General features: G+C 46.3%; 1 protein-coding gene across 1 annotated transcript; it reads right to left on the bottom strand.

Moving 5' to 3' along the window:
- Nucleotides 1-538: 538 nt before the first annotated feature.
- Nucleotides 539-11,460, bottom strand: LOC116815525 (up-regulator of cell proliferation-like). Its single transcript, XM_032763953.2, is given in 3 exon segments — nt 539-5,159; nt 6,899-7,015; nt 10,860-11,460. Coding segments are annotated over 3 exon segments (4,698 nt in total). The 5' UTR covers nt 11,134-11,460; the 3' UTR covers nt 539-852.
- Nucleotides 11,461-15,252: the final 3,792 nt, after the last annotated feature.

The raw sequence follows: 15,252 nt of genomic DNA, 5'->3' as shown, positions 1-15,252 counted from the left end.
ACACAGAGCGACAATCTCCCCACTTCACTAGCTACAGCCTCTTGCCTTATTCCCAGTGCAAGGCTGCAAACCCCAGTACTCACGGCCCCACATAGTTGTGGGCAGCAGTGATCTTGGGTCTAACTCTGGTTTGTCCTTCTCAGGTAATTCTCCCTGGCACAGCACTCCTCCTAGCTCCCATCCTAGGATGTCCCCGTTCGGCTGCTCTGTCCCTCCCAGGCTTCAGGATGGTTCTCAGCTGCTTTGCTACACAAGGGACTGCTCACTGTGGACTCTTTTGTCTGGAGCTACTGACCCAGGCACACCCATGCTCTCCCTCTGTCCTATAGTCATCAGCCCATACTAGGGGGAAGTGATAGCTCACTGGTTTGAGCATTAGCCTGCTAAACCCAAGGTTGTAAATTCAATCCTTGAGGGGGCCATTTAGGGAACTGGGGTAAAAAACTGTCTGGGGATTGATCCTCCTTTGAGCAGAAAGTTAGACTACATGACCTCCAGAGGTCCCTTCTAACCCTGATATGCTATCGTTTGAAAGGATATTTTTGGGAACACAGCAAACTGACAGGCTGAGTACAACCATTTATTTGATTGAGCAGGCATCAACAGAGTTAATGTCAAGCAGGTCACTGTCTCCATCCCTAGATCCTGCTCAGTCTGTCTAACCCCAGCCAAGCCACCAGTAGATCCTTTAAGACAGTTGTTTAGACTGACCCATAGCTTCATTGTCATGGTGGCTTCTGCTCTTTGCTACCTAGTTTCTTTCCTGTGGCAATATTGCCATGTTGGCCTCCCATTTATACCAAGGTCTTACTACAAGGAAGTTATCACATTTCTCTTACTTCTTTGGGATCCTCAGGGAATGGAGGCTTCTGCAAATCCAGAAACTTGCTTGAACATCTCATCCTGAGGCTTCAATGGCAGGTTGGAGAGTTTTGACTCCAGCTCCAGCTCCTTAAATTCAGATAAGATTTGCTTTTCCAGGTCAGGCAGGAAGGTCTGAATGTCTGCAGAAAATTGGTGGGCCATTGCTGTGTTTCTGAACAGTATCCCCACTAAGCTGTCCTTGGAAATGACCAGATCCTGCTCCAGTGCTTTGCAAAAGTCATCTAAGAAAGCAGAGACTGAGTTAGGCTTTATGTCCTTGGTGTGTTCCAGAACTACTCTCACTTTGTTTACTATTGTGGATAGAATCTCTCTTTCCAGGACTTCCAAGCCATCAGTCTTGTTATAGTAATCTAACAAGTGTCTGTGGATCCAGCTTTGGACAAACTCTTCATAGCTGTTAATGTAATTCAGATAGTTGTTGAAGTTTCCATCTTCCAGGAGCTTCTTCTCCACGGTAAACTGGAAAAAGATCTTGCAGCCATATTTAATGGCCTGCCCACTGCTGAGGAAGTCATCCACTATTTCTGTTGCGATTCTTTTATTAACATAGTCCATCAGGGCAGGTTTGAGACAATGTTCACAGAAGTCCCAAGCCCTCTTTTGGCAGGAATCCTTCCCTAAATAAAGATCTTTAAATCGGGAGAGGTACTGAGGTTTAAACTTCTCCAGATGTTTCTGGGGATTGTGTTCCTGGATAAATACTTCATGCATCTTCTGAAATTCATGAGCCGCTTCCCCCAGAATGTGAAGCTTCAGGTCAACTTCGAAGAATGCATTAGTATAACATTTCCGAACATCTGCCTCTTGGAGCCTCTCGTTGATCATACGCAGCAATTCCCTGCAGTAAGTTTTGTCATAGTCTGTTTTGGAAATGACCTTTTCTTGAATGTAATCCTGGCACTGATCCATCAGTGATTTAGCAATGTCTTTTGCTTTCTGAAGGTAACTATCTTTGTGCAACCCTGCTCTTTGTATCAGCCATTTTTCCAAATACTTAGATTTCATCTTGAACGAGTTCATTCTATAATCCTTCAGGCTTCCTGCTCCTTGTAGCATCTCTGTGATGGCACTCCTTTGATTCATCAGGTCATTTCTCAACTGGGCCTCCATATCTCCATCAACTTGGCAGTTCTGCAGAGGACAGAGTGATGTTTCATGACATACTGCTTCAAATTTGGACTCCAGTTTCTTGTCATCTAGTTGCTGTGTGCTCCTCTTGCAGTTTGCCAATAACAGATCAATTTCCCCTTCAATTATTTTCATGTAGTTAATTTGGATGTTGTGTGACTTCAGCCTGCCTATTTGAGTAAGAATGGCTTCTTCGCATTTTCTGAACACATGGGTTTTAAGGTCATTCTTGAGTGTTTTAGTGCACCTAATAAAATCTTCTTTGTACTTTTCTACTAGGTGCAGGTCTGAGGCCTTCCCTGCAAAATATTGTTGTAAGCAGTCCAAGATCTTTTGCTCACCATACTGCAGTTTTTCCAGTGCTATGTTTTTAAAGACAGAGAAATTTAGGTCTGCTGCTGACTGGTTGAGGATGAAAGTTTCTTTTTCAGATACCCACAGATGCATCTCCTTGCGGAAACCCCATTCCCACTCTGCATAATTCATAGACAGCTGGTTATAGACTTCATCTACAAGGCTGCTTTTGAAGCTAAAGCCAAAATCTTCATGTTTTATAATGTTCCACAGGCTTCTCAGCCTTTCAATAAACTGGGGAATGTCCTGAAGGGATCTGTTAGCAGAGCAAGATTTTGTAAATTCCAACAGGTAATTCTTTAACTCACATACCCTCTCACTGTATCCTATGTTGACTGGAGCAATGGGAGGGACTCCATGCCACAGCCCAGGGATGTACCAGTTGTGTTTCTCTGGATCATAATCCATAATATCCAAAACTGCCATTTCCTTGATTTGCGTCTCCATCTTTGCTGCAGCTTTGGTCATTTCATTCAGCTGCTCCAGGAGGTGTTTCCTGTCCCTCATGTTTTGTTCATGCGCAGACACATCACTGACATTCTGATGCACAAACTGGCAGTTGGGTTTGTGTCCAATTTCCTCCATTCTGAGAAAGGCATGGACCACAATTTGCAGAACATACTTCATTTCGGTGGCATTCTCCATGGCCATGTTAACAATGGTTATGTCACTCAGTCCAACCACCAATGTGGCCAGCTCATTGTCATGTTCATAACTATCCTCCAACATGGCCAGCTCAGGGGCTTTCAGTCCTTCCGTGTCTATCACCAGGATGAAGTCACAGCCCAACTCCTGCTGAAAGTTCTCTGCCACTTGAATGAGTGACATGAAGGCTCCTCGTGTATATCGTCCACTGCTCACTGCAAACTGCAGGCCGAACATGGTGTTCAGGAGGGTGGATTTCCCAGTGCTCTGTCCTCCCAGCACTGTTATAACCACCATTTTGGACCTTCCCCCTAGCTTGGCATGGAGCTCAGTCAGAACATCTGTCACCCACTGCAGTGGGATGTTGGAGGCATCTCCATCGATCAACTCCGTGGGAAACCCTTCCAACATCAGGTCAGCTGCTATGCCTGGAAGATGGATGAATTGTCTTTGGCTTTCTGTTATTTTGCTTTGTTTTACCCTTGAATGTTCAGTCTCATAGAATTGCGCCAACTCACGCATGAAATGCTCAGACCCTAAGGATCTGAAAGAGATTAGTTTACCGAGTTCTGCTAGCTCTTGTGGGTTGCTCTCTGAAGTTTTACATTTCTCTTTATACTCTGCTTGTAAGCTAGCAAGATTCCCCCTTGTAATGTGATCTAGGCTAAGCTTCATCCATTTCAGGAAGTAACATCTTTCCACTTGGGAGAGACATGATATCCCACTGATAAATTGAACCAAACCATCAGTAAGGTCCCACTGATTCTTTTCTTTGTGTAATGCCACCAATTTTTCTTTCAACTCAGATTCATATTTCTCTAAATGGGCTGTCTTTGGTTTTCGCATTCAACACAGCTCTTTTTCCACTTTAGCCACAGTCTTCCCTAGATCCCCTTGCAGTCTCAGCATTTCCCTCTTGTACTTTGCCACGTCTTTTATTTCCGCAGTGATTTCTTTAATGCACTTGCTGGCGCTCTGACATTCTTCGCAGTCCTCATCTACCTGGATTCCTAGTTCCCGAGCAGTCTCAGCCATGTCTTCCATAGTCACGTGCCTATGAGGAAACTTTGTTATTCTTCCAATGGTGGATCGCAGCTTTTTCACAAGCTGTGCCTGGTTAGTTGTGCTCTGTTTGAACAATAGGTGTGATTTACTCAATTTCAGATCCAGAACTAGCTTTCTAAGGAAGCCCAACGTGTCCTTTGCTTTCTCAGCCTCAGAACTGAGCATAAAATACAGTTTTGTGCCTGCTTCCTTCAGAGACAATAAAAGAGCATATTCCCTTTCACTGAGTCTTTCAACAAATATGATCATAAGAGTTGATACCTTCATTAAAAAGCTGAACTGCAGCTGGTGTGATTCAATGTCTCCATGCAGATTTGTAACCGCGATGGGTTCTGAGAAAAGATCTGAATTCTTGCTCCCATTAGGAAAATACCAGGAAATCTCAACCAGCCCATCTGCGATTTCCCGAGGGATGTTCCCAGATTCCATGTCCCGATGGATGAAGAAATCGTGGTATTGTTGGGAGGGGCTGAGAACCTCATTGAGGAGTTTGGACTTGGAGAAGCTGCAGCTCCCCAGCCGCACAAAGGAAATGGTTGGCATTGCTGTGAGCACCAAGCTCTCCTCTCTGAACCCTCTGCTCTCTGCCAGGGAGTGCGGCCTCCACTTCCTCACAATGTCCCTCATGGCCCACAGCATTAGGGTGCACTTGTGGATGTCAAGGGCAGGTAGCAGCAGAGGGAGGGCAAACTGGCACATGGACATTCTGGACAAGATCTCCTGCTGTAGGAAACTGTCTGAGCAAAGCAGAACGGCACAGAGAATGTCAAGCGGGTGCAGAGAATCAGTAGTGCAAGTGTCATTAAGAGAAAAAAAATCATCCTCAATATCCAGTTCCTCCTCATCCTCACTGACTGCTTCATCTTCAAGCTCCCCATGCCCAAGGCTTGTGTTTCTGGTCATCCCATTCAGAGCCATCACCTTCCTCAGAAAATGCCACGGTAAATCCCCCAAGGTCTGAGCAGACCAGTTCTTTAGACTTTCTGGGCTGATTTTCTGGAGGTCACGTAATGTGAGCTTCTTACTTCTGTACTTCCTCAGTTTCAGCTTGAACAGGATGCCCTGAAACGTTCTTCTCCGCTCTGTGGAAAGACAAAGATGATATTGCAGGGGTGAATAAATGGTTTTAAATGGAATGGATCCTTTGGAGGTTGGGGCAGCGATGGGAACAAAATGAACAGCAGTTAACTTCACAGGCTGGAAACAGAACATATGGAACTGACCCTTCTCAACCTCCATGCAGCTTAAATCACTGCTCCACTCTGAGAGGTGACTTTGTATAATCAGCCTGTTTTTCAACAGATCTTCTGACTTTAGGAACAAAAGTAAATTCTTTCTTTCTGGCTCAGCAGAGCTAGCATAGCTATGAATTGGGGAGCAGGGTTAGATTCCTTCTTATGCAACATTAGTACGGCTTATAGGTGCCAAACAATTACAAAGAGCAGGGTGGGAAGGCAGAGAGAACCATGAGGGGGTCACCAAGGGCAGGATGGGTGATGGCAGAGACAGTGAGAGGGACATTGGGGACAGAATTTGGCATGCAGAATCTTTAAAACTAATGATGGAGAAAGTAAGAATCCAGCTTCCCTAGGTCAGACCTGCTGTAACTCAACCATAAGCTACGAGCCAGATGCAAGAATCACTGGGTCAAATTCTCTGGCCTGGGTTCTGCCAGAGGCCAGACTAGAGGATCAAAATGATCCCTTCTTGCCTCAAATTTTCTGAGCCCACAAGGAGAGAAGTCAGAGAAATCGTCCTTTTTCTTGGAAGTGTGCACACACTTGATTTTAAAAGAATTCACCCACATTAAACATGCAGCCATCTGACAATTTTTTTTTACAGAGTCACTTTTCAGCCTAGATTATTCCAAAACTATAAATTGCAGCTGGGCACCCAATTCCCATTCATAGTCCATGGAATTGGATGCCTAGCTCTCATTTGTATCTTTGGAAATTTCCATTCCCTGGTCTTTTAAATAACTGCTTGGTTTTCATTTAGTCTTTAGCATTCCTCAGTGTCAACAAATTTAATTGTTTTTCACTCTTTCTATCTTTATTATCCCTGTTTGCTCCCTCTGTGCCTTGGCTATGAACTGGCTTATATAATAGCCGCACAGAGTAAAGCTTTTGGTGTTTCATTTTCAGGTGTTGTCAACCCAAAATTAAATGATTTGAGGGTGGCAGGGTTCATTTAAGGGCCAAACCAAAACAATCAATTATTCTCTCAGCTCGAGGACAAAGATCAGCGTAGCATTGTCTTCATTGCTAGAGACTAACGCCAACATTTTCAAACTTGCCCACTAGTTTTTGGTGTCTTTCTATTTGACACACCTAGGTCTAGCTGGCACCCTGAGATACCTGGAACTTGATTTTCCACAGTGTTCTGAGCACTCGCAACTCCCATTGATTTCTAGCTTTGTGGGGGTTCGTCCGTTCAGAAACTCCATCTCTAAGTATCTAGTTCGGGAATCCACTTTGACAATTTGGGCCCAAGCCTCTTTCTCATGGCTCTGCGGTCTCTCTCTTTCTCCTTTTATGGAGTTACCAGACCTAGTCTCGCCCAATGACTAGATTCTCCTGCAGTTCCGTATGAGGCAATGCTGCCTTCAAGCCCATAGGCAAGTTTTAGTCTGGTGATATCTCCAGCACAAGATTAATATCTCCCACGTCTATCCACACCACTAAGCTTCAGAAGGCATATTCCATCAGACAGCTTATTGTCACCCTTGTATTGTAATTCAGTTTGATAAAGCTCAGTGAGATGTTCATTACTACAGTGTGTCAACTGCAAGTACAGAAGGAAGGGTTATAAGAGACAATACTTTTGAAAGAGGCTGGCATCTGCTGCATATTGGATTCTTGCTCCAGATTGGACCCATCTGTCTCCCCTGGCTCTGGGTTTTGCGGCGTCACTGATTCCAGCTCCAGATTTATAACATCTAGCAAGAAATATAGATAAAATGTGTTATTGGTACCTAGTCAACAACTCTCTTTGATGTGGAGGCTCCTACCTGTTTAGTTAACACACACACACACACACACACACACACACACACACACAAAATGCTCTGGATCCCTGCTCCTTCTTGTTGAGCAAATGGCCTATTCTCCTTCTCTCTGTCCCCTTCCTGAACTTCCCCATCCCTCTATGTGATGCATTTCCACTAATCACAGCACACATGCTTCCACTTGGCCTCCGCCACTTTTTGAACCCCCCATTTTTATGTGGGGTTTCCTGTTTCTCTTGCCCCCGTTCATCCATGGTAGGATCCTGCCTGCTCCCCCTTCCTGTCAGGATTCTCTTTTCCTCCACCCACCCATATGGTGCATCCCATTTCCCTGTCTCTGGAGCTGCACTGGTGGGCTGCCAACCCGTCCCACCATGTGTGTTCAGAAGCAAGAACGGCAGAAATATTTCCCCCCTAGTCCCAGCTGCTGGAGTGAAGTAAACCCAGGTAAGAAACGTAGTATTGTCATAGATGCAGCTAATGAGGTGCAGGAAATGAAAGGGGAAAATCCCCTTCACCCGCCCCCAGATTTTTTTACTGTGCCTTTCAACGTTGCTGAAGGATGCATGCATCATGCTTATAACATTTGGTAATGACATCAAGCTGGGAGGGGTTGCAAGCAGTTTGGAGGACAGGATTAGAATTCAAAACAACCGTGACAAATTTGAGAACTGCTCTGAAATCAACAAGGTGAAATTCAATAAAGACAAGTGCAAAGTACTTCACTTAGGAAGGAACATTCAAATACACAGCTACAAAATAGGGAATAACTGGCTAGGCGGCAATACAGCAGAAAAGGATCTGGAGGTTAGAGCGGATCACAAACTGAATATGAGTCAACAAATATGATGCAGTTGCAAAAAAAAGACTAATATAATGCTGGGGTGTTGTGACCCTAAGAGCACCCCAATGCCAGACGGCAAGGTGCTCCTGGTATGTAACCGTAAATCTTAGCTGGCCTGACCATCTCAATACACCTCACATGCTGTTGTCATGCTATTCATTTAAAAAGTGTCTTATAGAATACTATTTGAAAACTAATAACATGCTGGTATTAATATCAATGTGAACTCTGTGCAACAATGTTGTATGTGAAATGATGAAGATTCTCTTATATTACAATTTGGAGTCTATAAATGGACAAATAAGGCAAAGCAGGAGATGGGCAAACACCTCTTTTGCTCAATTGCAGATCAAACTACATGTGACCAGAGAAAGGGTCCATGGTCTATTCATTTGCACAGGAGATTTCAGGAAGATCATTTGCATTGTAAATCAAAGGAGAAAATTTACCTCGTGTCGGCTCTCTGGTGAACCCAGAAAGCTTAGCCCCCAGGAGGCCTTCCTAACTTTTAAGACAAAGATAACATTTGGGGATATTAGGAACTGCTGAACGACTTTGAGGTATCCATCACCTGAGAGAACGAAGAAGCCATGCTTTGCATTCGTGAAAAATGGGTCCTCCTGCTAAAACAGGTCTGAAGAAAGCTGACAAATTGATGTGAGTAAGAAATAACGTTAGGCAAAGCTATATCTTGCTACAATTCAGTTTTGACATTAGAAAGCATGTTTTGCTTTGTAACCCTTTCATGCCTTTTTTACTCTGGCTTGAAATCACATCAATCTATGTTCTTTGTTAATTAACTTAGCCTTAGTTTTACATCGGATTGTCTCAGTGTAGCGCATTAAGGTGGAGTGTATCACCCCCACTGAGCTAATAAGTTGTGGTGTGCCCTTGCTCTGGAGGCAGCAAATGTGGTGTTAACTCTATGAGTGTCCAGTGAGAAGAAACAACAGGGAAGACGCTTTGGGGAGATTCAGGATGAGGGGGCATTGGGGGTCAACCTGCAAGGAGTAACTGGACTGGCAGTAGCTCAGGGTGAGACTTTTGTGCGGTGGGCATATGGCTGGCATCAGGGCTCAGAGCTAAAGCTGCACAGCAGGAGGCACTCGAGGTTACAGAGCAGCAGTGGCAGAATCCAATACTGACCTGGGTAAAGCCCCAAAGCACCACAGGTGTATTAACATGTGTATTGTATGTCCGACATGGGAAGTAATTGTCCTGCTCTACTCAGCACTGTGTCCAAGTCTGGGTGCCACGCTTAAGGAAAGATGTGGATACACTGGAGAAAGTCCAGAGGAAAGCAACCTGACCTATGAGGAATGATTAAAAATACGGGGCATGTTTACTCTTGAGAAAAGAAGACCAAGGGGGGACCTGATAAGTCTTCAGATATGTTAAGGGCTGTTATAAAGAGGACCGTGATCAATTGCTCTCCATGTCCACTGAAGGTGGACAAGACATAACAGCCTTAATCTGCAGCATAGTAGATCTAGGTTAGATATTAGGGAAAACTTTCTAACTCTAAGGACGGTTAAGCTCTGGAATAGGCTTCCAAAGGAGGTTGTGGAATCCCCGTCACTGGAAGTTTTTAAGAGCAGGTTGGACAAACACCTGTTAGGGAGGTCTAGGTTTACTTGGTCCTCCCTCAGCACAGGGGGCTGGACTAGATGACCTCTCGAGGTCCCTTCCAGCCCAACATTTTTATGAGTCAATGATTTTCAGTCTTATTTCCTGCCCCTCACTCCAGCCCTCTAACATATTTTAATGATGCTGGATGCTGGCCTGCCTAAAACATCTATATATGTGGCTTGCAAAGAATCCAGCAAACTGGCTGTGCCTTTTTAGGAGAGAAGATTTTTTTCATAGATTCGCAGACTTTGGGCCAGAAAGGACTGTCAGAGGATCTAGTCTGATCTCCTGTACAACAGGCTAGAGAATTTCACCCAGTTACCCCTGCACTGAGCCCAGTAACTTGTGTTTGACTAAAGCATTTTTTAGAAAGAGACATCCAGGCAGGATTAGACACCATCAAAGGATGGAGAATCCACAATTTCTCAGGGAATTAGTTCCAATGGTTAATCATCCCCTCTCTCCCCCCGCCCCCACAAGAATGGTGTCTTATTTCTGATTGGAATAGATCTGGTTTTAATGTCAGTCCATTAGTTCCAGTTCTGCTTTTCATCTCTAGATTAAAGAGCTCTTTAGTATCTGGTATTTCCTCCGCACTGTCATCAAGTCATCTTTTGATCTTCTATTTAATAAGGTAAACAGATTGTGCTCCATAAGTCTCCCACTGCAAGACATATTTTCTAGCCCTTGAATCATTTCTGTGGCCTAAATTCTGCAGCAAGCTCCCTCAAGTTCTGTGGTTCTCTGGTGTAACAAACTAGCGGTCCAATGGCTCCTTAAAAACAGAGAAGTTTACTTGACTTAAATGCATAAATGAATAACACAATCAGTACCATAATTCCTGTGCTATTTTATTTGATATCCAGTTCAGTGCATCTCACCCTGCCCAATGAGTGTTAGTTTTCAATATGCCGCATAACTTTGCCTTGAGATCACAGAGCTGCACTGCAGACGCTGTTGCAGATTTTGGCAGCTGGGAAAGGGACACTGGGGGCTTCTACAGTGGTAAGAGGTAATGAAGGATTGTGGGATTTGCTGGATGTTTCTCCTTAAATTATAGGCACCTGAAGAGTTAACAATGTTCTGTCATTAGGGTTCAGACATCAGGATTCACTAGCAGCTTTGAGATGAACCTCAATGCTCTTGTTCCAGGTCGTCTGGAGACTTGGGCAGACATTGCCACACACAATTCATATTTTTAAGCAATTATAAAGGCTAGATCTGTGATAGTTTTGCAACAATGATGCTTAGATCCTGCGACAGGAACCTGCGTATGGGGAAGGAACTTGGTCACTCTCTTACCAGCTTGTGTTGCCGTGGTGAGTCTGTCTGCCAGGTCTCTCCGGTGGATGGATCTCAGCACTTGAATGGTCACCTCCACCCTGTAGTGCTCCCCGTAGTAGTTGAGCAATTCCTTGGCGATGTCCACAGGACGTGCTGTCTCCAGCTTGCCCCAGGGGATGTTGTTATACTGGTTTTCCACCTTGATTTCCTTCAGCTTCCACTTGAATCGCTTGAGGTCATCTTTCCCCAGCTCTTCCAGGGTCTCCAGCAGATCGGTCACAGACTTCGCCATACCACCAACCCTGGGACAGCCCAAGAAGGTGCCACAAACTGGCTGCCAGAGCCAGAGACTAGGCTGGGGAAAAAATAAAAATCTTTGCAAAGAGAGAACAAATTCAGGAAACGAAACTAAAACTCTAGCGTCTTTGGCTTACAAACATCCCAGTGAAATTTACATCTCTGCTTTGGGCCTGGGCAGTTCAGTTCACAGTCCCAAAGGCAAGGGGTCCTAAAGCAGGGGTCTCAAAGTCCCGGCCCACGGGCCATCTGCGGCCCGAGAACCTCCCCACTGCGACCCACTGAGGAGAGATTCATGCAGCCAGGATGCTGGTGTGAGGGCAATGTTTGCTGCAGGTGCCACCCCCCACAGCTCCCATTGGCTGGGGGAGAGGGACAGCGATACCATCACTAGTTGCTAGGCAGAGTCCGCCACAGAGGCAGCATCCCTTTTTTCCACAATGAATATAAACGAGTCAAAATACTGAACACAACTATCTGATGCACACCTTGCTGCAATCCTGAAGGTTTCAACTGCTCAGTCATTGAGGCCAAACGTCAACAAACTGACAGAACTGAAGCTTTGCCAGATGTCTGGCAAACACTAAAAACTCTCTGGCAAGTGAAGAATTGTATGAAGTTGTATGACCGTTTTACTATTTCTAAGAAATTCAAAATAAAAAATACAATATAAACATTTTCTTTTCTGAACACCATCTTCCGTGACATTATTGGCCCACTGGGAGGATTTGAGGACGGGCACTAAGGTAAACTGAGTTTGAGACCCCTGCCCTTAAACACTCCCCCAGATCCTTGTGGACTCAGAGACGTCTCCATTGCACAGGTACTTGCCTGGGTTGTATGATCCCTGATTTACTCTGCTGTAGCTGGAGGAAGAGCAGGGGGAGCAGGTTAAGAAGCCCAAGTGTCCTTCATCTATTAGGATGAAATGTAGCAGTAGAGAAGACAGAGGACTCCAAAGGTCCCTACTGAAACTCCTCAAATCCTGTTGCTGATGCCTCTTGTCAGGTGGGGGAGTCCCAGAGTTAGGGAAGTGGGTCCCAAGTTTGCATTCACGCACCTCGACTCCTGAGGGAATTCTGCACCAAAAAAATTAAAAGTACACGCACAATATTTTTAAATTATGCACATTTTATTTGTCAATAAATAAATATGGCTCCAGCATGGCAGTGGGGAGCACAGGCCACTGGCTGAATTGAGGTGGGAGATCACCCTGCAGCCTCCACCTTCCCTGGTACAGGAACTCAGCAGCGAGTCTGCCCCTGACCCTGCCACAGTGCAAGGGCCAGGCCTGCCCCAGAAACATCCCGGGACCCTGCCTCTCTGCACCAGATGCAGCAGGTGTGGGCAGGCAGGCTCAGCCCAGTAGGATCCAAATGTGGAGGAGCTTAGTTTTGAGGGGGTGGGATCCAGGTGTGGTGTGAGTGGTTTCTGTGCGGGGCAATCAGGGTGCGGGCGGCTCAATGGGGGGATCTAGAGGCACAGGGGCTTGTGGGGTGGGGGTTCCAGGTGCAGGGACAATAAGACTCTGCAGGGGATCTGGGTGAAGTTGGTTGGGGTTAAGCGGGGGTGGGTCTGGGTGTGGGGAGATGGAGCTCAGTGGGGGGATCTGGGTGCAGAGAGCTCAGTGGAGGGTCTGGGAGCCAGGGGAGTGGGGCTTGATGGGGTGGGGGTCCAGGTGCAGCTTGTTGGGGCTTGGTGGGGTAGAGTGGGGGTCTGGGTGAGGGAGGCTTGTCAGAGGGGTCCAGGTGTAGGGGTAGGGCTTATCAGGGTGAGGGTTTGATGGGCCTGCTTAATGGGAGAGCCCCAGCTGCTACTGAGGGAATGCTGCATGCTGGGCTCCCGCTTCTCCTGCGATTCCCCTATCCCCTTTTCTTCTCCATTCCCCTCCCCTCACTCCCACATCCCCCTCCTCCTGCCCTATTCCACCCCCTTCCTTCCCTACTACCTCTTCCCCCACCCCCTCACCCTCTCTTCCCTCCTTTCCTCCACCCCCTCTTACCCAGCCCTACCCTGGGCACTTACCATTCCACAGAAAACAGGAAGGCTCCCAGCACACCAAAGGGATGCATGACTGGCACTAGGACCAAGGAGGTGGCGTTCATCTGCAGAGTCAGCAGAGCCAAGGTAGCCTCCTTCAGCTGGGCAGCTCTGCACTTGCAGAAATGATGGGGGGCAGCAGCACATAACCCCATGTGCCCCCTCATGCCTCACCTCTGTTTGGGGAGGAGCAATCCCCCCCAAAAAAAACTACATCCATGGTCGTCCCCCCTCTGCCATGTGGCTTCCCTGCTGTTTTCTGCGGGGAAGCATAGGAATTCTGCCTGGGGGAGGAGGGCATTTTCTGCAGAGGGACAGTCACACAGAATCCCCCAGAAGTAACCTCTGCAGGGGCCCTGTTGTAATAATTGGGGCCTAGCAGGGCCTACCTTAATAATTAGCCAACATAGTGAAAAGAGTGTAAAGGTTCACGTGTTGCCACAATGATCTGTGATATCAAACTGTTTAAGAAAATATGTGAAGGGGAATAGAAAGATTGCATTCGTGTAAACAGAGGGTCTACTGACCCCATTCCAGGACTGTGTTAAGATTCTGACTGGTAACCAAGAGGAGCAGAGGACTGGAAATTAATGAACCAAAACAGGTGTGTCAGAAATTAGGCCTAATTGGTGGATGAAATAATGACAATGGATTATTCCACCCCCGACCTGTTTGGAGCTCTTAAAGAGAGTCTTGGGGGAGAACAAAAAAGAACCACCTTTCTTTTACCATCACCACAGCCGTGGCAGAAGAATTGCTGCTGGGACACCAGACCTTGGTACTCCAAAGGGGACGCTTAACGTTGCTGTATCAGCAAGAACCCCAACCTGATATATGGGAGATCCTGCTCTGTCTTCCCTTCCCTCGCCTGCCCCTTTCTGCCCCCCTTATCTTCCTCCTGACCTATCGCTCCCTCTGGGCTTTTCATCTGATCCTGTAATCATCTGTAGTGCTTGGCGCCAGCACGGTGAGGTGAGATGACCTCTCTCACTCTGCCCAGACTGTGAAGGACCAATGAAGGAGAGGGATTTGACCAGACCAACAGATGAAGTACCTGACGGGGGAGGTGAACTGGCATCTCCGAAGCAACAGCTTCCACAGCCAACCTGCCATCCCAAAGCCTCCATCCATGACTGACCAGCTGCCCTGTATCTTGAGAACATCAACAAAACCCGTATTTCCCTCATCGTTACTTTCCTAGCTCTTCTCCCCATCCTATGTCGGTCTGTTTTGTCCTGAGCAAGAAAGTGACTTTCATTCATGATTCAAAACTGAACAGAACCAACCCTTTCTTCCCCCACCAAGAAGGACTCTTCACTAAATAAGAGCCTATTACCAGTATCCAGTCACCAAAGAGAGACTTGGATAGGTTTTGATTGCTTGTTTTACATACACAATCCATTTCACTTTCACTGCTCTTTATCGCGTTTTGATTCTTCTCCTTTTGTGTGTTTCAATGAATCCATTTCTCACCTTTGCCATGAATTTTGTTGTGTGTTTGCCATGGGACAAAGCAGGCTGAAGTCTCTGTATACCAAACCCCAGGCCCTGTTTAACACGTTTAAATGTCAGACAATTGGCAGGGTTACGATGACACCATTAGCCTATATATTCCATCTAAATTAATACAACAGCATGCACCCAGCCTCCTAAGGAGGAGAGTCAACCCCCTGGAGGAGACACTATGCTAACAGTAGAACAATCCCTATGTCTGTATTGGGCAACCTGAGGAACTCCTGCTGTGTGGGGACCATTAACACAGATTTCCCCATCCCACCAGCAAAACTTTCACCAAACAGTAAGAAACATACAGAATACAGCCCCTCCCCACCCGCCCACACACACAACCTAAACAATCTTCACATCACAACTTCACAAACTCCTCCCCTGCTGGAGTCCCAGCCAGACCACTGTGCTCACTCTGGTGCAAACATGATACGTTCCTGTAATAAAAGAAAGAACTGACTCCAGTGAAAGCCTGGCTCTGCCCCAAGCTCTGGTCCCCTCTCTCATTCTGAAAGCTCACTCTCAGCTCCTGCCCTCCCCGTGCAGCCTCAACCCAGCCTGCCCAAAC

Source organism: Chelonoidis abingdonii, chromosome 4, assembly GCF_003597395.2.
Source record: "Chelonoidis abingdonii isolate Lonesome George chromosome 4, CheloAbing_2.0, whole genome shotgun sequence".
Classification (NCBI taxonomy): Eukaryota; Metazoa; Chordata; order Testudines; family Testudinidae; genus Chelonoidis; species Chelonoidis abingdonii.
Note: the sequence above shows the minus strand (reverse complement) of the source record. Positions and strands in the feature narration are given on the sequence as shown.